The 25,709-nt window shown below is 40.0% G+C and overlaps 1 protein-coding gene across 1 annotated transcript in view; it reads left to right on the top strand.

Moving 5' to 3' along the window:
• LOC139736337 (oxidation resistance protein 1-like) overlaps positions 1-25,501 on the top strand; it is a 111,761-nt gene extending 86,260 nt beyond the window's left edge. Inside the window, exons 9-14 of the mRNA XM_071647093.1 lie at positions 4,062-4,218; positions 8,223-8,388; positions 18,187-18,306; positions 19,699-19,851; positions 21,117-21,289; positions 24,097-25,501. Coding sequence (XP_071503194.1) covers positions 4,062-4,218; positions 8,223-8,388; positions 18,187-18,306; positions 19,699-19,851; positions 21,117-21,289; positions 24,097-24,235 — 908 coding nt within the window. The 3' untranslated portion in view covers positions 24,236-25,501. The remainder of the gene's footprint in view (positions 1-4,061; positions 4,219-8,222; positions 8,389-18,186; positions 18,307-19,698; positions 19,852-21,116; positions 21,290-24,096) is intronic.
• Positions 25,502-25,709: the final 208 nt, after the last annotated feature.

The raw sequence follows: 25,709 nt of genomic DNA, 5'->3' as shown, positions 1-25,709 counted from the left end.
AGGGGCATAGTCCCGGTGGTGTAGAGGGCGCTGTTGATGATACTGCCAATCACCGATAGCATTGATACGAAGATTACCAAAGTTGAGCTGTCATCAAGAGTAAAGTGCGTAGTTGTTGCTAAGTAACGTTGCCTGCGTTGTCTTCTCTGCGCATAGCGCAGTCTGTAGTAATGCCAGGGTGCGTGCATATGTGCTTGTTATTATGACATCACAAAAGAACTTTGCTAAAGCTGTCTTCCCCCTCACCCGAATCATGAGCCGAACTGTGATCCGACCACTGACTACAGTGAATCGGACTTCTTCGGACTCGGGGAAGTGGGCCAAAGCGTAAGCGCTAGAGAGGAGTCGATAGCATACTGGTCTCTATAGGAAACTTGCGCCGTGCGCCCACATACGCATTTGACTAAAACATCGGGACCATGCACCTTTAAAATGGATAGATCATATAGGTGGATACAACAATAGATAGAAATGCAGGTGTCTCTGACACTGACACAATTGACAGTCTCAAGAGAAAAAATGAGATGAGTGATTCTATTGATAAACTTTCCTGGAGCTAGTTAATAGAGAATATACATGAGATAGATAAGTATACTTGTAGAGAATGAATTAAAAGACAGATCAATAAAAAGATAGAGATTTGGGTATTCTTGACACTGTTGACAGTCTAAAGAGAAACATCAATATGGAGTGATTATATTGATATACCTTACTGGAGATAGCTAGAGAAATATATGTGAGTTTGACAAGGAGATATTAGATAGAAAGATAGATAGATGAATAGATAGATAGATAGATAGAGATGCAGGTGTATCTGACAATCTCAAGAGAAATATGAGATGAGTGATCATGTTGATATACCTTTGTGGAGATAGAAAGATATATCACAGATACATGTAGATATTAAAGTAAATAATAAAGAAAAAGACAGGTATATGAAAAGATAGATAGATAGATAGATAAATAGATAGATAGATAGATAGATAGATAGATAAATAGATAGATAGATAGATACATACATACATACATACATACCTACATACATACATACATACATACATACATACATACATATATTAGATAGATAGAGATGCAGATGTCTCTGACACTGACTCAGTGCCACTATAGATTGATGTCGGGTCACCAAATTTCTAAAAGGCTCTCTTTTCGTGGCCCGAACAGGCAGCCCAAATTCAGAATGAATTTTTGTCTATTCCCATTATTTTTTAGGCCACTACATTTCTTTTGTGCCACCAAAATTTCAGATTCTAAGATTTCAGAGGCTTAAATGGGCTACCAAAGAAAAAGAAAAAAATGTTAGCGTCAAGCCCTGATAGATGAATATTTACTAGAGTGACAGATGAGCATACATAGAGAGAGAGAGAGAGGGAGAGAGAGAGAGAGAGAGAGAGAGGGAGAGAGAGAGAGAAAGGTGTCCATTGTGTGCCCTTGTGTTTTTTGCCATGTACATTGTATGTGTTCTGAATATGCCATGCCAATTTCTTCTTTTTTTTTCACCATACACTCGCGGTATGTGGCTCCGATTGTTTCGCTACATCAAAAGTGTGTCACAATTGTGCCGTTATATCTCGTTATCAGCCAGCTGATGCCGGTGCAGCTGTCTCCCCGGTGTATCTCACTCGACTTGATGAAAACAAAGAAACTGTGAGGAAAAAAAAATGTATCCAGATCGAGGAGATGAAAAGAAAACCAGCAAAAAAAAAAAAAAAGAATAGATGCCAACTCCTGTCACAGAGTGGCATTACTTGCCACCCTGCAGCGAGAATTTTTAATTAGCAGGAGGGGCAATATTTGCCGACGTCGAGCCAGATTTCAGCGTAAGCTGATACGGAATGATATTCAGCTAATCTTGTCTTTTTGTTTTTCTCTTGAATTCCAAACATGATACAATGAGCTACCAGGATGTTTGCGAAATCTGGCTTCGTCGATTTCTGGGATGTCGCTAGGTCCTTTGCCGTCCAGAAGGATTGCCGTGAAAATCCTCGCCGGATTCACCCAATGTTTGGGAGATTAAATGCTGTGCGGATCTCATTAAGGACGGCCTTGGCAGTTTGCTGAAAAATACTGTATTTATGCCTAGTGTTTCTCATTCAATGCCTCTGATCTGATTTCGGTGTGGAGAAGCGTATCAGTCGGTTTTTCGCTGCGTGTTCTCCATTCTCACGAGTACAGGTATTCCATCTTTTTGTTTCAGGCTAATGTGTCCAGAGGTTTGTTAGAGGGCAGTGCTGTATCCTCCCTGCTAAATCAAGAACATACAGCTGCGTGGATAGACAGGAAGTACATTGTCAGCCGTCTTGAAAACCACATGATGTGCGTCTTTGTTTCTTTGTGTTATTACTATCATGGGATAGATATTTCTTCTTCTTTTTTTCTGCTTCACCACCCGTTCTCCATACCTTTTGGAATACTACCTGCAGTTTGTGTTTTGTACGTGATTCCTTTTTTTGAATCTCGGCTGTTTACCCTCACATATTTATTGTACAAGAGGATTTTGAAAGAGGACATGCCTGTCAATTTTTGTGCTGGTAGAAGTAAAAAAAAAAATAGAGTGATATGTCACAGACGACAAACAACATGTTTCTATAAAAGGTTTTGTTCAAGAAAGTAGTACTATGGTGTTATGTCTTGTACAACTCAACATGTATGCCGGTGATAGTGATCACAAAATCTTTATAAGAGTGTTGCCATTATGAATGTGCTCAAGCATGGTATCGAGTAACAAGCATTGTGTTGAGTAAAGAAGCACGGTATTGAGTGAAAGACCTCGCAATGTGATCATCATTGTCTCTCTCGTGTGCCCTATCCTATGGAACTGATGTCTTATATTGTCGTCAAGCGGTGCGGTCTAGGAATCATTTTTTCTTGCCTTTAGTTGCCAGGGTCTGACGACACAGTCTGAATAGGAATTGGCACCTTCATGTGATATTAGGGAGCTTTACGTTTGTGACGCAGCCGATTGCATTGGCCGGTCTCCTTCTCGCCCTGTGTCATGTTGCAAAGTAGCTTTAGATTACGTGAGGATGCAACCTACACAAAGTAAAATGGCGTTCCCATAGGATCATTGCATCCAGTAACTCTCTGCGTTGTGAATTGGAGTGGACACTAAAATGACCCAGAACCGTGGTAAAAAATTCAGAGATCTATTTTGGTAAACGGTCTTGAGTACACGCAGAACAGGGTGTTCCCCCTCCCCCAACGTCAGTGTCGCAAAAATCTTAAGTTCCCTATTAAAAATGAATGTGTTTGGCTACATGGATGTGGACAAATTGCTCCATCAAGAGAGAATTTGTTTTCTTCTCTTTTTTTTTTCCTTCTTCCTTATCCATTCAAAGCATTCGTATCAAAGGTTTTTTCTCAAAAAAGTTTTTACAAACTTCTGTTTACTTCCAATGATTTAGTGGCAGGACTAACTGAAAGAGACTCACTGTAAGGCTCATCAAGACTCTCTTAGCCTGCACTGTGATGTAAACATTTGTAAGGATGACCTCTGTGGACAATTTCAGTTTAGAATAGCAGACTGGATTAGGTACAATACCTGCACTCTCCAGTGTAATGGAGCTAACATGAATAAGCTCACGATGCTATTCCAAGGATAGTCAACCCGACAAAAGAATTTATCCTGAGCAAAATATTCTAACGCTGATTAGCAGATTTAGGGAGAAGAAAAAATGTGAAAAACAAAAAGAAAGGGAAACGAAGAAATAGGATACATCACAAGGCATTATACAGGCAGAAGCTGTGAGTATTTCTGTGCATTTACAATGTAGTACACTGGCTTTGATGCATAACAGGGCTTGTGGCTGCATAGATAAATGCATGATACTGTAAAGGGGGGGGGGGGCATGTGCCATGTACAGTAGGGGTATGTATATTGTATGATGCAATGCTAACACTTCATTGTAGACATACATGTATGATCAGCTCTAAATATTCCATGGATTCACACACAGTGTATACTTGGCAATCACATACTATATTGCATGACATTGACAGTGAAGTGGTTGATGTGATTACGTTATTATTTTTCTATGCCACAGAGTTCCTTCCGAAGCGGGCCAAGTCGTACGAGGACCCGCCCCTCTACCTGTGTCTGCGGACCAAGCGACCCATGCAGCGGACCTTCTCTACCATCCAGGACCAGCGGGCTAGAAAGAACAAGGTTCCCGAGTACTGGTTTGCCATTCCCAGGGTCAAGTGAGTTTCGTATTTGCTACTTTGCTTTTAATATTGAGGGACAATGCACCCTTACTTTATTTGCAGAAAACTGACAGCCGAATAATATCTTGCTTTTGTTGAGGACAGTCTTGGTAGATTTTTAAAAAAAATATGTCAAGATCTCTTTCTCTCTTTGTGTATATACAATGTATGAGAGAGAGAGAGATACATAGATATGAATATATGAATATAGATATGTGGTGCTTCATCACGTTACCCATGTATAAAGTCAGACTTCATAAAAGGAAGAGAAGTGTACATAAAGCCTTGTTCATTGGCAATATAATCTGTACAATTTTCTAACTTTTAATTTTTTTGAAATATTTTACTTGTAATGACATAGGGCAAACTTCTTTAAAATATATCAGTTCAAAGCTTAGCATCTGACACAAATGCTTGGAACTGCCAAACAGACCCAAAAATATTTTCCCAGCATTTTATGGGTTTTGTGATGATGCATCACACATATAGATTTGGATATAAATAACTAGTGGTTTGTCAGTAGACAATTTTGCAGTCTTTAGCTACTGCCTATCCAAATTTTGGATACCAAGAACATTTTGAAATTTGAGATTCTTTAAGAGGAAATCCATCCCCCAAATAAATAAACTCTGAAACAAAGAGTAAAAAAAAAAATCCCACAGAATGTTCCAAACATGACAAAAATTGCATAAGAAATAAGGAAGATATGACATTTTGACATTTCACATTTCTTCAGAAAACATTTTTTGACCAGTCTCCATGATTATTCAAATGAACGAGTTGATGATGTCATGCCCTCACAATTTTTAATGTATGTTATAAAATTTTTGGGAAAAAATGTTACTTGAAATTTAGCTAATACAGGTAAAAGCATATATTCATAACTGCTAAGCTGGTTTTTCTCAAATGTTCCACTGGTGGTTGCTGGCCTTCATTCCAATTTTTGTGATAACTTTTTAGATATTCAGTGGGACAGGTCGTATACAGTAAACATGGAAATTTTCATGGTACATTAATTCTTGTGTATTTCACACTAATTTTGGCGAGCGCAAATTCACAAACTGGCGAAAATATCACAATTTTCTATGCACATTTAAATGGGTTGACAATTGCTCAGCATGATTTTTTTAACCCATGCGAATATGTATTTGAGCCGCTTAGGGCGAGCTATTAATCACACAGAAATATTGATGTTTACCTGTACACACTTTGGATAAACTCAGTCTGTACAATTCAGTCATACCAATAAAAAGAAAGAAAGAAAATCGGTCTTTGGCAACTTTGTATTCCAAACATTTTTATGATGAAGTGAACTGCAGGTTTGTTTAGTTTTTGTTGTAAATGAGTTCTAGAATATCGTTTTTACGACACATTTTATAGGACAGAGGCGCATCAGTGATGTGTTATTTTTGTAGCAGACATCGATCGCCTGCGATGCTGCCGCAAAAATTTTATAGCTTTCCGAATATAGCATCTCCAATCTGGACCCCACTCGGAAGCAGTCTCTGGAGCCGATAATTCTCGAGTGGGAGGGAGAGAGATGGGATAGAGAAATTGGCAGAAAACATCAATCCTTCTAGTTATACGAGACAGACGAACAGACAAACAGACGGTGTCATTGCCCGCGAGCAGGTACATGGAATCTATGTCGATCAAGGTCATCATCAGCAGATTGTCAAATGCATCAAGGATGATTAATGCTGTCGACCAACCGTGCACGTGGAATCCTCTAAATTTTGCGAGCAGAAGTCTGTTTATGAACACTGTTGTAGGGTACTGCTGAAAAATCCATTGGGGAGTTTGTCCCAATTTATTTGATGTATCTTTTTTTATCAGTGTTATTCATCCTGGTTGACTGTTTCAGTGGCAAAGCTTTGTTTTCCTTCAGGGCCCCATTTGAATCAAAACAGTGTTGCTTCCAATATTTAGAGAATGGATTAAGTACTGTAAAACGAGGAATGTTTGCGTGCATTTTAATTTCATGAATTTCGCGAGGGTGAAGATTTGCGAAATTAAAATGCACGCGAAAGTTTTTTTCTACACTATATGCATTGAATGCCAGTGGCAGTTCGCGAAAATTTCATGCCGCAAAAAAGGCCGTCGGCTCCAATTCGCGAAAAATTCATGCCGCGAATATATCATGTTTTACAGTAACATACTAATGACACATGAAGAAATTTAACATACAGCACTGCTTGACACCAAGTGAAAGTGATAGGGACGAGAATGGCATGGTATCGCATTATGAACATGACAAACATACTGGCCCAGGGCAAATTGACAACAAAGCAACATCCTTCAAAAAAGTAAGACAACAGTCATGTTAATAAAGAAGGGAAAAAGCACAATTCCTTATGCTTTTCATTACATAAACTATACCTAGTGTGTGTGTGTCTGAGTGCAATTAACATACATAAATACATACATTATACTTTAAAACATACATACATTGTGCATGCATATATACATGTACATACTAGGTGCAAACACCTACATGTTTGAAGCCTGCTTCAACTAGAAATCTGTCTGTGTAGAGTTTTATCATGCCCTGACGACTGATGTCTTTGGTCGTGATTGAGAAGTCATACAGTCATGTTATCTTGATTTTAGGCTGAATCTTTAGATTCCTGGGGGGGGGGGGGGGGGAGGAGTTGGAGTAGAGTAATTATGAAGCGAAACAGACTGTCGATTATTAGAGAGCATACAAAGAGATTAAATTGCAAATTACATTCAGACCCAGACACTCTCATGGTCGTGAATTATCCACTCTGCTGTGGATGAAGTGTTGCTATGTTGTCACGGCGTTGCATTCGTGAGTGCAACTCTTCTATCTACTTGTGGCTGCCTCGAGATGTGTCGACCCTGTGTCAGTATTGCACAGTCACATGAACACATACACACACACACACACACACACACACACACACACACACACACACACATACACGCACTCACGCTTTTAACACAGGTACACCTGGACGCCCACTCCTTGTCTGGCTACACAGGAGGAAAAGGGGGCAAGTTGTCGAAGGACAAATCACTCTCGGAGGGAATCAAGAGTCATTAGTGCCTCCTAATGTGTCGACTCTACGCCGCTGTGACAGAGAATCGTCTGGCCGGAGATTGAAATCCCGCCGTGGGAATCCTTTGCCTCACTGCGACTTCTCCCCGTCGTCAGGAGGGATCCTCCGTTTTTCCTTTTTTGCACTCACACACACGGCACTCGCCGCTCCTAATCATGATTGCTACAACTGCTCCTGCCAGTGTGCAATCATGGTTACCCCGGGCAACCATCACATTCATGCCATACAAGTGTAAATCTAAATTAGACACTTTGCTTTTTCTCTTCTTCCCCCCCCCTTTCCATCTGCATCTCCTGCTCTCCCTCTCCCTCCCCCACTCTCTTCCTCACCATCTCTCATTCATCCGTTGCTCTTCCCTCATCGGTTTCTCTCTTCATACTGTATGTAATCCCATACTCCATCTCCCATCTCCCACCTGTACTTGTATCATCTCTGTCCTTCATTTCAATCTCAAACTCTGATTCATCTCTCTCTCTCTCTCTATATTTCTTTCCTCTTCAATTCTTAATTTTCCAATCAACCCACCCTGCCTCCCATACATCACTTCTTCTTTTTCCTTTTTCCCTTCTCTCTCTTTCTTCCTCTCTCTTTGTCTCTCTGTCTAATTTTCTCTCACATCTGTCTCTCTGTCTCTCTCTCTCTCTATCTCTTCTCATATCTTTTCATTTTTCATCTGTCTGTCTTCTCTCTCTTCTTCCATCTCTCACTCCTCTTTTTCTATCTCTCCCCCCGCCCCTTCCCCTCCCCCTTTCTTTATCCCTCATACTCTCCCATTCTACTTCGTACATATTCTGGTCATTCCTCCCCCTTTTTTTTCCTCTCCCTACTTCCTCCTCCATTTTTCTTTTGACTTCCGTACTGCTACCCTGCCTCTCCCCACCCCCCCCCCCCCACCAACAACCTCCCCCACTTCTGCAGGGCGGACAACCTGTATGCCTTCTTTCTGCAGTGGTCGCCGGAGGTCTACGGAAAGGAGGTGTCGCCAAGCGAGGCGGGCTTTGTCGTCGTCCGGGACAATGAGGAGAACGAGGAGCTGGAGCTGATCGAGGACTTCTTCAAGGAGCCGATCCATAAGGACTGGGAGGTGAGCTTACTGGGGGCTGTTTCACTGTCAAAGCTCTCGAATCAATCTTGAATTCAATTCAACTGATCTTAGGGGCAATTTGGGGTACCATCAGTCCTCAGGAGTTAGGAGCTGTCCCGCCAATAAAGCCATTTGGGAACAAGACTTGTGCCCACCTTGCCATGTTCCAGAATACATCTCAAATGTCTATCTACATGTATCCTTCCCAACTAGATCTGATCTAAATCTGTCCCAACTTTTGGTTCAATGTTTGACTTGATATAGTTTCCCATGTTAGTGAAACAGGGCCCTAATCTCCTAGTTTTTTTGGGAACATTATTATTTTGTGAAACGTGTCACATTATAGTGCTTCTTTGGATTCCACCCAAGTCAAGCCGGACATGATCTTTATCAGGTGGAGACAGGATGTGACCCATTCACAACTTTCAGACCTCAGGGATTGCACTGCATTTAGTGTACAGGATCAACATTTGATGTGAATGGGGTCTAGATGTAACCTCCTCACTTTGTTGAGTTCAAGAGTTTCATAACAGCTATGGTGTGTTTGGTTGTTTGTCACTTCTGTGACTTATTCTGAGTTGGGAGATGAGTGTTGAGTTGCTCTGGGACTCTTCTTTGGGTTAGCTGCCTTAACCCTTTCTTTGCCAGGGACTTTGGACAGTGTGTACAATGCTGTGGGATTTCTTTGCCAATCAACACTCAAAGCACACAAAGGATTAAATACACTGTATAGCTTTATCAATGCTGGCTTAATGCCAGAAATTGTTCAACTTGCTGACCAAGCTGTATAATGAAAATCAGATTCATGAAATAAAAAAATCCAGCATACGGAAGTTGTGAAAATTAGGCTTTCAAACGATGTCTTTTATGTTCATGTAAAACTAAAGTAGTCACTGTAGACACATCATTGTGCTTCAATTTTGCTGTTAAGTGGTGCCCTCTATGTCTATAAAATACAAACAACAACCTCCATATTCTATGTGTGATTGACACCAATCACCATCAGCATAAAGCCCAAACTGCCCTCATCGGCACTGTGCTGCCTGGCATCTCCATTTGAGTCACACTTGACATTTGGAGCCGGATTCTTCCCGCAGACAAAAGTTGAATGCCTCGTCCCTTTTCAGCACACCATTAGTGCACAAACAAGCATTGTCTCTTTCACACAAAGCGCACCCCCTCCAGATGTTGACACGAGTCGGAAGAAAATACGCCACTTAATCATTCCCACCGCCGGAAGGGAAACGAAGCTGTGAATCTGCCAAAGATGACGCGTCTTTACAATAATGGTCACTTAATTTTAAGTAAATTCCACATGTCTTTTTTTTTTCCCTTCGCCTTTATCTGCTTTCTCTCTCTCTCACATTTACCGATCCCCTCGTCTATTATCTTGTTATCTATATTACGTGATGACTTTTTTTTTTTTTTTTTGAGCAAGGACTGAAGCATGTAGAAGTAGTTTATCCATTGAGATCTATAGGATTACTATCATCATTTTGTTGTTGGTGGTGTACATCATGTACATGTATGTTTGTTTGTTCATTTTTGGTTTGAGTTTTGTAATTAGGGTTTGGTCGTAAAAAACTACTGGGGGGGGGGGGGTGATACCAAGAAAGAGGGTATTATTAGAGGGGTGAGAAGGAAAGGGTGTCATCATCTATGACAGGTGTTATTGGAAGAATTTGGTTGCCATGGCAGCAAACCTCATTCGGTCCAAAATGAGATCAGCCAAAGGGAGGAGTGGGAGAGATGAATTTGTTTATATATATTCCAAATAGTTTATTAGTTGGTTAAGGATTGGAAGGGGGAAGTGGGATTCATTTAGAAATCCCTCTTGTATTTAAGATGGCAAAAACTGCCTCATAGTTTTATTCACTATGAATTTAAGTTATTTAGTGTAAGGATTTGACCCAAATCTGAGTGTAAACATTAAAAAAAATGATTTTGAAGAGGGATATGATGAATGAAGAGTATCAAACTTCATACACAACAAATTTGTTTCCAGGACATTTGCTCCTGCAACAATTGCTCTCGTGAAATATATGCACACTTAGCCAAACATAGATTTTGCCCACAAACATAGCTCTAGCCTTAATCCTAATCCTCACGTCAAACCAGTGGCGTATCTAGGGGGGGGCAAGGGGGGCACGTGCCCCGGGCGCCACTCCTTGGGGGCGCAAAAAACGAAAAAAAAAAACGAAAAAAAAGAAGAAGAAAAAGAAAAAAAACGAAGAAGAAAAAAGAAAAAAAAAAAAGAAGAAGAAGGAGAAAAAAAAAAACTCGCCCGGAAAGGGGGGGGGGGCAGAAAACCAAATCAAACAAGATAAAAACAAAACATGATGATGACGCGGACAAAATGACAATGTTTATTGTGTTCACACAAGAATTCCATTTTCTGTCAGCTGAAATACAATGATTTTCGGCTCACTCGCTGCGTTCGCTCGCCAAAATTTATATAACTAAAGAAGGTAAGAACAAAACGTGATGATGACGCGGACAAAATGACAATGTCTATTGTGTTCACACATGTCATTTTATATTTAGCAAGCAAAATGTTTCACGGAGCAGCGGCTGCAATTTTTTGCGTTCTGAAGCGATCGCCAATTGGATCAAAAGAATGCGCCAACGGTTTCGAACATACGGGGGGGGGGGGGGAAGGGGGCGCAAACAAATCAAGCAAGATAAGAACAAAACGTAATGATGACGAGGAAATATGCAAATTTCGGCTCACTCGCTTGTACAATTTAGAGTATTTTTTTCAAGCCCACAGTTTGTTGGTATAAATCGTTATCTATAAGGCCGTCACTTTTATCTTGATTAGGATTGTAAGATTAAATAAGCAAAAAATGACAATAATTCAATGTTTTGTAAGCTGAAATACAAAAATTTTCGGCTCGCTCGCTGCGCTCGCTCGCCAAAATTTATCAAAAAAAAAAAAGAAAAGAAGAAGATAAGAACAAAACGTGACGATGACGCGCACAAAATGACAATGTCTATTGTGTTCACACATGTCATTTTATATTAAGCAGGAAAAATGTTACACGGAGCAGCGGCTGCAATTCCATTCGTTCTGAAGCGATCGCCGATTGGATCAAGAGAGGACGCCAACGGTTTCGAACATATGGGGGGCGCAAAAAAAAAAAACAAATCAAAAAAGATAAGAACAAAACGTAATGATGACGCGGAAATATGCAAATTTCTGCTCACTCGCTCGTACTAATTTAGAGTACTAGTATTATAAGTCCTCAGTTTGTTGGTATAAATCGTTATCTATAAGGTCGTCACTATATCTTGATTAGAATTGTAAGATTTGATAAGCAAAAAATGACAAGAATTCCATGTTTTGTAAGCTGAAATACAAAAATTTTCGGCTCGCTCACTGCGCTCGCTCGCCAAAATTTATACAAAAAAGAAAGAAAAAAAGAGATAAGAACAAAACGTGATGATGACGTGGAAATATACAAATTTCGGCTAACTCGCGCGTACTAATTTAGAGTACTTTTGAAATTCCTCATGCAGTTTGTTGGTGTAAATCGTTATCTATAAGGCCGTCACTATTATCTTGATTGGAATTGTAAGATTTGATTAGCAAAAAATGACAAGAATTCCATGTTTTGTAAGCTGAAATACCAAAATTTTCGGCTCGCTCGCTGCGCTCGCTCGCCAAAATTTATCAAAATTCATTACATTTAAAACACCCTCAAAAAGACCCCTTTAAAGTGCTTGAAAAAGCATATCATGCGGACTTGGCCTACCGGGATGGGGTTGGGGTTGAACACTTTTTCAGAAATTAGGGGCGCAATCTTCACGCTTGCCCCGGGCGCCGTTTTCCCTAGATACGCCACTGCGTCAAACTAAACCTAAACCCTTGTCACAACTCTAACCCTAATCCTAAGTCCTAGGGGAGAATAAAACGGGAGCAATTGTCGCAGGAGCAAATGTGTCACCACAAATTTGACCTCCAGTGCTACTTTGCATTGTTGTTTCTCCATACAAGTGTAGTTTACTACCAATCCATTTTTTTTTTAATGGTGTGCCGGTATCCATTTGAATGATTTATCTGGTTGCCATGGCAACAGTAGACATATTTGGTAAATGATAGGCTCTGTAGCCATGCTTAATGCTGGAACAAAGATAAATTATTCAGTAATGCCTTTTCAGCAGTTAGACGTGCTAAATGTAATCATGGTGCCATTCATCATAGATGGGCTCAAGAAGATTAGTTTGAGTTTGCAAATCGGAGTTGATTTCATTTCATTTCCTTTGTTTGTTTGTTTGTTTGTTTGTTTGTTTGTTTGTTTGTTTGTTTTTTAAGGCAGTGTAATACCCCGATATATGTTGTACATGAAATTGAATATCAGTACAGAACGGATAGCTCAATTTACAAATGTGGCATCTTCAAATCATCATGATTGTAGTGGAACGTGTTATGTACTTTAATTTGTATGTTTTTAGAGTACGATATGAGATTTCTATGTGATAGATATGTGTGTTTGTGTCTGTGTGTACATGCAGAACATTAACCTTATATGTGTAAATGTCTGCAATGCTTATTGGTACATTTTAGTGTCTGAGTGTATGTAAGTGAGTGCGTATGTGTGTGTGTGTAGGTGTGTATGTGTGTGGGAGGGAGAGAGAGTGTGTGTGTGTGTGTTTGTGTGTATGTTGATAGAACCAAGCAGCTGGCTCGGAACTATAGAGTGCTGTGACAGCCGGCGCATCGATCAATTACCACCGTCCAACAGATCAATTTCTAGGAATCATTATTCCGGCTCAAATGCCCAATGTGCGATGACAGTGGTGTCATTTTACTGCAGCTAAACTTCTTTTGCAAAAGTGTTGTGACCGCGATGAAATAAGGGGGGGGGGGGGGGAGGGACAACAATGCTAATGCAATGCATACATTGTAGAAAACTTTCTTCTCAAAAATTTTCTGCCTCACCTCATGTTTGTAAGAGGAACAAGGAAAGGGAAAACAAGGAAATGAAATAGGCTGCAAAAGTTAGGGTTTGTAGTTACTATCTAATACAGGCCTCTGAAAAAAAAAAGGGGGGAAGAAAAAGAACATACTGCCTGCACATGAGCTAATAAAAGAATCCTTAGTTTGTATAGAATAACTATAAACTTGTAGGTAGCATAGATACATAGATAGATAACTAAATGAATAAATAAATAGGCAAGATAGATAGATAGAAAGATAGACTTGTAGAGAGATAGATAGATATTAGATGAATGTAGATAGATAAGTAGATCCCAGATGGATAGATTGGTAGCCAGATGGATTGATATTTATAAAAAGAAAAAAAGAGAGATAGAGAGAGAGAGAAAGAAAGAATGTGACAAACAAATGGACATCAACCAGTCTAGGTAGATAGCAACATGGTACAAAATTAAATGGGCCGTATAATGAGTACATTTGTGGTGTGAGATGTCAGTAATGTACAAATATTAATGAAGTCATATTACCAATATTGGAAGCACTTAATTACAATAACAAAATATGATAGAGGGAAAGAGAATACAGATTAAAGAAGGGGGAGTTAAAGATAGAGTGGGAGGGGGAGAGAGAGAGAGTAAAAGGGAAATGGACGCAGAGGTGCTGATTTCCATTACTATCTACTATTGACAAGTATGTGATATGGTTTTTAATAGAACACTGTCATTCAAAGTCTGAAGAAGTTCTAGTCACATCGATGTGAAAGTGCTTTTCATAATGTCATTGAATACATTAGATATGATGGGCACATCAACAAACACAAAGGCATATGTCATGTTTTGGGTTTCGATGCAAGAAAGGAAATGGTCTGTGGATACTTCAGCAGTCCATTGATACAATAAATTGACTGCACTTCATCAATGCATGTGCATGAAATGTTCGTGATCTATATCCCCAGGCCTTGTTCTGTAGTTCTGCTTGCCTCATTAGTGAGGTGGGTATCAATTGCTACTCTTAAAGTAGTTAATCTTTTGAAGAAAAAAAAAATAGTATAAAAACAGATATACAATAATACAGGTCTGTCGATTCTTGCAAACAAAAAATAAGAGTGAGGGAGAGGCACGAAAGACTCGCATATTTCAGTATCAAAGTCAAACTCCATTAGTGAAACGTTGTTTTGGTTTTTTCGCAACCATGAAGCATGAAGAGATCTTGGATGAGTAGATGAGATGACTTTACAAAGGTTCCGGTTTCAAACTCTTTCTCGAGACACTCCTGATAATCAAATATTTAGAGTACCAAGGTAGTAGGATTACACGGTTCCATTCCATCATGTATATGGATACTACAATATTAAAAGAAACCACCGACAACAATAGCAATGCCCGCAAGTATCTCAGTTGATTGTGTTTTACTCAGTGGCGTATCTAGGGGGAACGGCGCCCGGGGCAAGCGCGAAAATTGCGCCCCTAATTTCTGAAAAAGTGTTCAACCCCGACCCCATCCCGGTAGGGACTTTAAACAAAGTCTACATGATATGCTTTTTTCAAGCACTTAAAAGGGGTCTTTTGAGGGTGATTTAAATGTAGCGAATTGTGATAAATTTTGGCGAGCGAGCGCAGCGAGCGAGCCGAAAATTTTTGTATTTCAGCTTACAAAACATGGAATTCTTGCCATTTTTGGCTTATCAAATCTTACAATTCTAATCAAGATATAGTGACGGCCTTATAAATAACGATTTATACCAACAAACTGAGGACTTTAAAAAATACTCTAAATTAGTGCGCGCGAGTGAGCCGAAATTTGTATATTTCTGCGTCATCATCACATTTTGTTCTTATCTCTCTTTTATATATAAATTTTGGCGAGCGAGCGCATCGAGCGAGCCGAAAATTTTTGTATTTCAGCTTACAAAACATGGAATTCTTGTCATTTTTTGCTAATTAAATCTTACAATTCTAATCAAGATATAGTGACGACCTTATAGATAACGATTTATACCAACAAACTGAAGCCGAAATTTGTATATTTCCGCGTCATCATTACGTTTTGTTCTTATCTTTTTGATTTTTTTTTGCGCCCCCCCATGTTCGAAACCTTTGGCGTCCTCTTTTGATCCAATCGGCGATCGCCTTCAGAACGAAAGAAATTGCAGCCGCTGCTCAGTGAAACATTTTGCCTGCTAAATATTAAATGACATGTGTGAACACAATAGACATTGTCATTTTGTCCGCGTCGTCACGTTTTGTTCTTATCTTCTCCTTCCTTTTTTTGATAAATTTTGGCGAGTGAGCGCAGCGAACGAGCCGAAAATTTTTATATTTCAGCTTACTAAACATGGAACTCTTGTCATTTTTTGCTTATTAAATCTTACAGTTCTAATCAAGATATAGTGACGGCCTTATAGATAACGATTTATACCACCAAACTGAGGACTTGAAAAAATTCTCTAAATTAGTACGAGCGAGTGAGCCGAAATTTGTTTATTTCCGCGTCATTATTGCGTTTTGTTCTTATCTTGTTTGATTTAGGGTTTTTTGCGCCCCCCCCCCCCCCCCCGTATGTTCGAAACCGTTGGCGCCTTTTGATCCAATTGGCGATCGCTTCAGAACGAAAGAAATTGCAGCCGCTGCTCAATGAAACATTTTGCCTGCTAAATATTAACTGACATGTGTGAACACAATAGACATTGTCATTTTGTCTGCGTCATCATCAAGTTTTGTTCTTACCTTCTTTTTTATATATATTTGGCGAGCGAGTGCAGCGAGCGCGCCGAAAATTTTTGTATTTCAGCTAACGGAACATGGAATTCTTGTGTGAACACAATAAACATTGTCATTTTGTCCGCGTCATCATCATGTTTTGTTTTTATCTTGTTTGATTTGGTTTTCTGCCCCCCCCCCCCACCATTCTCTCCCCCCCCCCCCCCTTCCGGGCGAGTTTTTTTTTTCTTCTTCTTCTTCTTCTTCTTTTTTCTTTTCTTCTTCTTCTTCGTTTTTTCTTCTTTTCTTCGCTTTTTTTTTTTCGTTTTTTGCGCCCCAAGGAGTGGCGCCCGGGGCACGTGCCCCCCTTGCCCCCCCCCCCCCCTAGATACGCCACTGGTTTTACTATTGTATCTTACATGCCTTTGGAAAGCAATAATGTAGAAGTTGTCCCTTGTGTTTTCTGCTGAATACTTCTATCTTTGTGTCTTTACTTCCGGAAGTTTTCACAGTTGTTCCAAAGACCCAGAATTTTCAAAGCTGAATGATCCAAGGAAAGGCAGGAACTTAATAGCGTTCTGGGCATTCTGGGCCATGATTTTCTGACTCTGAATGGAACAGAAACGTTTCTGAAGATTCAGATTTAGCACCGCAGATAGACTCCGCCCCCAGCAATGGGGGAGTGATCTTATTGGTCAGTCCGTGGCATCCTGGTTACTGATTGGTCATGCATAGACCGCTTGAATGAGCATCGCGGAGGTTGCTATTAAGAGCATACCTTCTATTAGCAAGAGGTGAAAACTGTGTCGGAAGGAAAACTTTGAAGGCAGTTTTTTTGAAACGCTAATTTCCTAGACCACTCGACATGCTCTCATAAGATCATCGATATCTCTGCAACCAAGTACTTTTATGAGTCATGTTTTATATGAAATCAAAGCAGAATAGTAATGGAATAATGTCATGTCATTTTCAGAAAATCGTCCTGCCTGACTTTCAGATCCTTTTGTTGTAGTGGGTCATGTTTATCTCTCTATCTACCTCTACATACAATTGTATACATTGTATCTCTCTCTCTCTCTGTTAGTGTCTAGTGTATCTATCTAAATCCATCTATCTATCTATCTATCTATCTATCTATCTATCTATCTATCTCTATCTATCTATCTATCTCTCTATCTATCTATCTATCTATCCATCTATCTATCTACCATCTATCTATCTATCTATCTATCTCTCTATCTATCTATCTATCCATCTATCTATCTATCTATCTATCTCTCTGTCTATCTATCTATCTATCTATCTATCCATCTATCTATCTATTTATCTATCTCTCTATCTATCTATCTATCCATCTATCTATCTATCTATCTATCTCTCTGTCTATCTATCTATCTATCTATCTATCTATCTATTTATCTATCTATCTATCTATCTATCTATCTATCTATCTATCTATCTATCTATCTATCCCTGTTTTCATAGTTGTCTAGTCTTTCTACTTTTGCAGGAATCTTCCTTATCAAACTTAGATATATCCTCATGCCCTGCCAACGGAACATAAGAAAGCCTTCCTGATTTGGGAATATTGTGTTTGCTTGTTAAGATGCATGTAAGACACAAGTGTTCCCCTGATGATTCCTCTTTGGAATCTTTTTGATTTTGATGGGTGAAATTTGGTAGCCCTGCCTCTCTCATGATTCCGTAACAGCAGACTTCTCTATGTGTTCCCTTCTTTGTAATGAAGAGATAGTGTGTGGTCTTATGATTGCTATCTTACACTTTGTGTTCACAATGCTAACATGTTTAGTGATAAAAATTAATGATAATGGTCATGATGTTATAGTAAGAAATCATGGTAATGATATCGGTTATGATGATAATAATAGTACTGTTATTGATAATAGTATTAATAACAACAATAAAAATGATGTTATGGGTTTAACTATCACCATAGTCATCGAGTGATAATGGTATATGATGGTGATAATGATGATGATAATGATAATAGTTATAGTCATAGTGTTGACAAACAAATAATACTTGCGATGGAAATGATGTGTGTGGTTTTGAATGTCACTGTAGCGAAGAATGTCTCGGAGTTGAAGTTGGGGAAATTTCTGACTAGCTTCTCTACTTTATCTCCGACTTCTGCTGCAGATAATCACACGGGAGGAGGCGAGCAAGCGTCGCATGACAATCCTGGAGTGCGAGATGAACCTACCACTGCCCGAGCTGATTGGGGAGAGCACGCTGCTGTGCAATGACTATGTCAGAAAGGTGAGGGGGAAGGGGGAAAGATATATGACTTTAAAGTTTTTGTGTCCCTTTTTGCTACTATGAAAATTATTATGATTCCTTTCATGAGCTGGTATTTTGTAGAAGTAGGTAATTAAGACCTCTCCTCAGAATAATAAAACTGGAAACCTCATTATGATAGGGTGAAAATAATACTGTAGATTTCCAGTGAGTTTATTCGGATACCAAAATAATCCCAACTGTTATTCTCAATACAAAAGTGGAACCTATCCTCGAGTTGCTTGGGGTTTTCATTCCTATTTTCTTTTTTCAAACTCTGAGATGTATTATTGTAAGATTTCATACACAATGGTGGGAGACATTATTCTTTAACCATGCAAAATTTTGTGATTTTTGAAAAAGGGACATAACCACCCTCAAGGGAATAATTAAATCAAGTAGCAGTTTTGATTTTGCATTTCAAGTCTTGCCATAGGTTGCATCAATGTATAATATTCTGGTAATGATTGTGTAATTGGAGCTTATAGTACTCACATTTTGCTTTGTTTGCTTAATACTTGACTATGTGTATGCACAGCCCTGTACAGTGTATTTACATAATTATGTGTATGCACAGCCCTGTCACATCATTATCACAGCAAGTCAAGACTGGTACTCTTTGTGGTCTCAGTCTGGTGGCCCCTGGCGTCCTGTACCCCCAGCCTCCTGGGCCCCCTGCCTTGGGCTCGCACTTAGGCTCCTGGCCTCGGCCCGGCCTTGGGCCCCTGGGCCCCTGGGCCTGGGCCCACTTGGGCTACGGGCCCCTGGGCCTGGGCCCACTTGGGCTCTGGGCCCCTGGTTCCGGGCTAAGGCCCGTGGCCTTGGGTCCGGCCTTAGGCCCCGCCTTTGGCCCGGCTGTACTTTGTACATGGTCTATGTGAAATCAAGCTTGTCTTTAACTGTATAATTACAAATAATTACAAATAATCACAAATAATCACCAGGTCCATACTACATATAGGACTATATGAATATATAGATATATGAATATATGATTATATGAATATATGAATATATGAATATATGAATATATGAATATATATATATATATATATATATGTATATATTGATATATATGAATGTGATCAGGCATTCTGTGTCAGATCTAGCAGGGTTCGCTTTCTAGCGAACCTCGGAACAGCATTTTCAGTATGGAAAAAGAGTGATGGATCAGTTTTTAACAAATTTTTCCCAAAATCGAGTGCTTTTTTGTAGACTGTTTCGGAAAGTCTCTTTTTATTTTGGACTGGGCTTTGTTTGTTTCCATTTTTAAGAATAAATGTCAATTTTTCCTCCTTCCTCCCTGCCCCCCTGCCTTGCCCTGCCCCTCACACCTGCTCCACACCCCTGCTCTGCACCACTGCCCCACTCCAGCTTGCCAAGAACCTGCCACCACGGACCGAGGGCTACAGCTGGGTGCTGGTCTTCAGCACTTCCACCCATGGCTACAGCCTGCACAGCCTCTACCGCAACATGGGCGGCTGGGAAAGCCCCATGCTCCTCATCCTCAGGGACTCCGAGGGCCACGTAAGTGCTTCTCCTTCCGCCCCCTTCATTTCTCCCCCCCACCCACCCACCACCACCAACTTAGGCTCCGGAGAAGAGCTTGGATTTTGAAAACACCCCTGTTGGAGACCAGTGGTATGGAAATGTGTTAGTTTGATCTAGTGTTTGTGAATTTGATGCCAAAATCTGTGCAGGGCTTTCAAATTAAGTGTTACAAAGAGCCATGCTACGTAATGTTAGCAACAGTCTTTGAGAGGTCACAAAATTACTATCGAGGGATTGAGATTTCAACCCCTTCCGTGCCTTTCCCAGTTGGTCAATTAGGTTCATATTATATATTTGATCATAAGATCATGTTGTGAACAGTTTTCGTGCTTAAGGCACACCTGGAGACATTATGCACTTTCAGTGAGGAAAACTTTTTAAAAAGAAACCTGGTAGTGCACATACCTATTGTACATGTATGTTGTGCCATGGTATCTGATTGCAGGGGACTAGCAAAAGATTTCCAAATAGAGTTTTAACAAAAAAATAATAATTTGTATCTTTGGCCTGAAAATCAAATTCGAGAATGAGAAGAATGCATACAAATTATCTGTCCCCCCACCCCCCCCCCCCCCCACCCACACACACAGACACTTCCAGACTGCATACATGCGTCAGCTGCAGTTGAAATACAGATTAAGTTTAGAATGTGAAATGGTAGGATGGATTAAAAAATGGAAATTCCCCAAAATGTCCTTGTCTAGGAAGGCCCCTAGTGGTTCAGTCAAGAGCTCAGTGTGTATTTGTACTCTAATGTTCATGTTGTACTTGGAAGAGCGTAGAGATTTGAAAGTGCTGTGCACTTAAAAAAAATGGTTACCAGTGTATTATTCTTCTTCTTTTCTTCTGCTTATGATAATTATATTATTTGTTCTATATTTGTTACCACTTATTATCATTGTTATGTTGTCAATGTTATTATCATTATCATTATTAGTAGTGGTAGTATTACTACTACTACATCGATCTCTCTCATTGTTATACTGGAGGGTAAGGCTACATTGTGTGGGCTCTCAATTTGATTCAATAGTCATGATATGATAATCATGGTAATACCTAAAGGTTACTGTCAGAAACACTAGCCCATCATACACCCTTTGAGATACCTTGATGCACCTTCATAAGTGACGTAAATGTGACAATCCGGAAGGTGACATAAATACACTATATTGACAATCACCTCCTCCTCCCTTCCCTCCCCTTTCATGACCTCACCGCCCTCCCCCCCCCCCCCCTTGCAGTTGTTTGGTGCCCTGACCTCCTGCGCGCTGAAGGTCAGCGACCACTACTACGGCACTGGCGAGAGCTTCCTCTACCGCTTCCACGAGGACGAGCTGGAGATGTACCGGTGGACCGGTGAGAACAACTTCTTCATGAAGGGTGACGTGGACTCAATATGCATCGGTGGAGGAGAGTAAGTGTGACCAGTTCTGATTTTGTCGTTGTGCATTCCACTACACACCTACGCCTGACCGAGTAATGTGCATTATATGTTTCATAAAATGGGGCCCCTCAATTAATTCATCTTCAAACAGTAATTTTCTTGGTGCAATCTGTTTGTTTTTATTGCGATCGTTCTTCGTCCCGCATCCGTTGTGCATGAACTTTTTACATTTATATCTTCTTCTTGAAAGCCCCAAGACCGATTTTCACCAAACATGGCAGGTAGCATCCCTAGGGGGTTAGGATCTCAATTTGTTGAAATGGGCACCATGTTCCCTCAGGGGGCCCCAGGGGGCCCAACCCCCCCCCCCCCCCCCCCCAAAAAAAAAAAAAAAAAAAAAAAAATTTAAAAAAAATTTAAAAAAAAATTTAAAAAAAAAATTAAGGTATATCTTTAAAAATCTTCTTCTCTAGAACCAAAAGTGATAGAGCTAAGTTAAAGGACAAGTTCACCTTCATAAACATAAGGATTGAGAGAATGTAGTAATATTAGTAGAACACATCATGGAAAGTTTGAGGAAAATCGGACAATCCGTTCAAAAGTTATGGATTTTTGAAGTTTTTGTGCAGTGAACGCTGGATGAGAAGACTACTGCAGTGTATGAATAACTTAGATGTCACATGCGTACAACAATATAAGGAAAATATAAAGAGAATTTCACAAAATTTCATCTTTTGAAAAAAGTACACATTCCCCTGACTCATTACCGACATATGTTACGGGTAATATTATTCCCCCTGCCTTTAGAAAGAGGCAAGTCAAGTGCTCTTTTATTATGCGAAAAAAGTGAAAATATGTTGAATTTTCTTTACATTTTCTTTATACTGTTGTACCCATATGACTCACAAGCTGTAGTAGTCTCGTCATCCAGCGGTTCCAACACAAAAACTTCAAAAATTCATAACTTTTGCATCGATTGTCCAATTTTCCTCAAGCTTTCACTGATGTGTTCTGCTAATATTGTTGCATTTTCTCAATCCTTATGTTTAAGAAGGTGAACTTGTCCTTTAATACTATTAGTTAGTACATTGATGACTGTGGTTTCATGTTGTTCATGGCGGAATCAGGGGTGCCCCCCTTGGGACCCAGGGGTGGAGAGGGGTCCTAATGGGGCCTAAATTGTACATTTTCATCTTCTTCTTGAGAACCCCATGACCCATTTTCACCAAACTTGGCAGGTAGCATCCCTAGGGGCATAAGATCCCAATTTTTGCAAATGGGCACCATGTCCCACCTGGAGGGCCCCAAGGGGCCCAAACCTCCAAAAATTAAGGAACCTTTAAAAATCTTCTCTAGAATCACAAGGGATAGAGCTAAGTTAATGCTATGAGTTAGTACATTAATGACTGTAGTTTCAAATTTGTTCATAGCAGATCCAGGGGTGTCCCCCTTGGAGGCAGGGGGGAGGGGTGGGGGTCCAAATTGGGGACCTAAATTGTACATTTTCATCTTCTTCTTGAAAACCTCATGATGGATTTTCACCAAACTTGGCAGGTAGCATCCCAAGGGGATTAGGATCTCAATTTTTAAAGATGGGCACCATGCCCCACCCAAGGAGGCCCCAGGGGGGCCCTCCAATCCCCCCACATCAAGGAATCATTTAACCCTAACCAGGCCGGGCTTTTTTTTTGTGTTCTGTGGCCGGGAGGGGTTGATTCAAACCCCCCCCCCCCCCCCCCCCGAGATCTCGGCTGTCGATAGCGCAATCACCATGAAATTTGGCACGTACATTACCTGTGGCGTAATCTACCAAGCTACACAAAAAGAAATGGAAATTTTCATCATGATAATTAATTATGCTAATATATGCATAAAATCATACATTTTGCTCTAAATCAGAAATTAAAGCTCCTAGAATTCTAATTTTTGGTGGAAACATTCTTTGTAGCATTCCTTACAATGTACTTGAAAAACAAAATTGGTATCAAAATCAATTTCTTATGTATTTTGTTGTTTTATTAATTTCTTATGTATTTCTTTGTTTTTTCGACCATTTGTTTTATCATTTTTTCCAAAAAATTTATGACAGAAACTATATAAAGCATAATTATGCTAAAATTAATTTGTTTCAGCCAATAAAAGTGAAAATAATCATATCTTTATGAATAAGAAGAGAAAACCCCATTTGCATAGACTTTATACACAAAATCACGTTTTTGAGCCATTTTCTGTCTGACAGGCATGTATAAAACGTTATGCAGTGTCGTAACGGTATGCACGATTTTTGGGAAAATGGTGTCAAAAGATGCGCGAGACTTGAAAGTAAAAAGTCAGCGAACGGCACGGTCAACAAATTTCGCCCGGCGGAGTAGTCGCGAAAAATGTCGAGGGGGGGGGGGGTTGATTCAATCCCCCCCAGCCTTTTTAGGGTTAAAAAATCTTCTTCTCTAGAACCAGAAGTGAAATTGATACTATGAGTGGGGGAGGTGGGGAGGGGGTCCAAATTTGGGCTCTAATTGTACATTTTCATCTTCTACTTGAGAATGCCTGGTCAGATTTTGGTAAAGCTGTGTGTAATTTAGATTTAATAGTGACTGCGTGAAAGGTGAACTTGCGATACTCGGGTGAGCACAAGACCCCTGGGTCTCTTCCCTTGATTTTGATGTCATAATGCTATCCGTGTATGAGGGCACTTGGTGTCAATCTGAAAGTTGAATTCAATCAATGTGGTTCACCCTCCCCTTCCCCCCCCCCCCCCCCCCCCCCCCATTTCCATCAATGTACAGAAAATATAACATTAGGTCATGTTGACCTTTGTCTGTGTGTGTATCATCCAGGGGTGACTTTGGTCTCTGGCTGGACGGCGACCTCTACCACGGCCGCAGCCACGCCTGCAAGACGTTTGGAAACGAGACACTTTCGTCCAAGGAGGACTTCATTATAGCCGACATGGAGGCGTGGAGTTTTTCCATGTGATTTCAATGTCACCATGGCAACACCCACAGGATCCCACCCAGATCTGGACAAGAAGGGGTCGTTAAATGGGAGAGACAGTTTTTGCCATTTTTCGTCGGCCGTTGAACTTGAAAGAGGTCGCCGCGAACGCTCAAGTATTGATACTTCGGCTTTGCATTTTGTCATTATTGTACATATATACATAGATATGAATATACTTATACATAAACCGATCCCAGATATGACGACCTCTCTTTATCGCTGTGTTGTGAGGAACGGTAAAGCGGTGACAGAATTCCGACTTCTTTTTTCACATCCAGCTTCATTTTTGTGGAGACGTACCTGGCAAGACCGACTTCTAGTCAACTGTTATACTGCCAAAGTGTGCTGGGCGAACTCGCTGGAGTATTTCGCGAAATAATTCCCGCTCCAGAGTTGGTGGAGAATTGTTTGTTTACTGATGCACACGTGAGTGAAGAGCTGTTATTAGCCGAGGAGCATGTTCATCGTCTGCCCTACGCTGATAGAAGGCATGAAATCAGGCTGTGAAGAAAACTCAAAAATTTGACGCTGGAAGCATTTTCAACTCAGTGGACACGATACAGATGATAAGAGATATTCAATTTATTATGATGAAAAGATATTTTTTGTTTTTCTTGCTGGGAACTCATACCTTAAGATGTAAAGTCCCAGCCCAGGTCATTGTACTTGTGCTATCCTAACGCCTCCTGTCCAATTATAGCCTCATGATCATGAGGGCGTGCTTTAAAGGCACTAAACTGACGGAAATTGCCATAACATAACAATAGTGTCTGCTGTGTGTGAGGGAAAAAACAAAAACAAAACAAAGGGAGGTAAATAGAAGGAAAGAGCTTTCTCTGTGAGCTTAAGGAGACAGTTTTCATAACTTCATATCACCCACCCTTCTAACCTACTGGGTGCATTATGCTGCCATTCTCAAGCTCTGATGTACAGTAAGCCCAGGTTGTAAATACAATATATTAGCAGGAGAAATGTTTTATGGTGGACCAATAGTGAAGAGAATTAAAAGCTACTTAATCCAAGGTTGGTTTGATTGTTTGTTTTTCCATTGTGCCACCTAAAAGGTGTATTTTCGTACGTGGTAACCAGTCCTGCAACCTGTCTGCGTCATCTTTTGTGTCAAAATTTGAATTTTACCAGTGTGCTATCATACCGAAGATGCAAATTTTGTCTTAATTTACTCACAAGAGATTGTTCAGGTAAACTATCCGTAAGATATTGATGGGCAATTTGTAGCCAACTTACAGAACAAGATACATGTATATCCTGATGAGTTTTAAACATGTCATAAGATTTTCAATTTCTATTTTTTTCCCCTTCAAATATTGCTTCTCAAGAATGCCTCAAGAAAGTGTAAATAATGACTCTTTTTTTTCGTTGGAGAAATTTTGTCTCATTTTTTGCCAAGTTGAAATTTTATGATAGTTGAACATCCATGTGTTTATCTGTGAAT

Source organism: Diadema antillarum, unplaced genomic scaffold (assembly GCF_040938485.1).
Source record: "Diadema antillarum isolate AM-2024a unplaced genomic scaffold, OU_Dant_1.0 seq00000637_RagTag, whole genome shotgun sequence".
In the NCBI taxonomy this organism is placed as follows: Eukaryota; Metazoa; Echinodermata; class Echinoidea; order Diadematoida; family Diadematidae; genus Diadema; species Diadema antillarum.
Note: the sequence above shows the minus strand (reverse complement) of the source record. Positions and strands in the feature narration are given on the sequence as shown.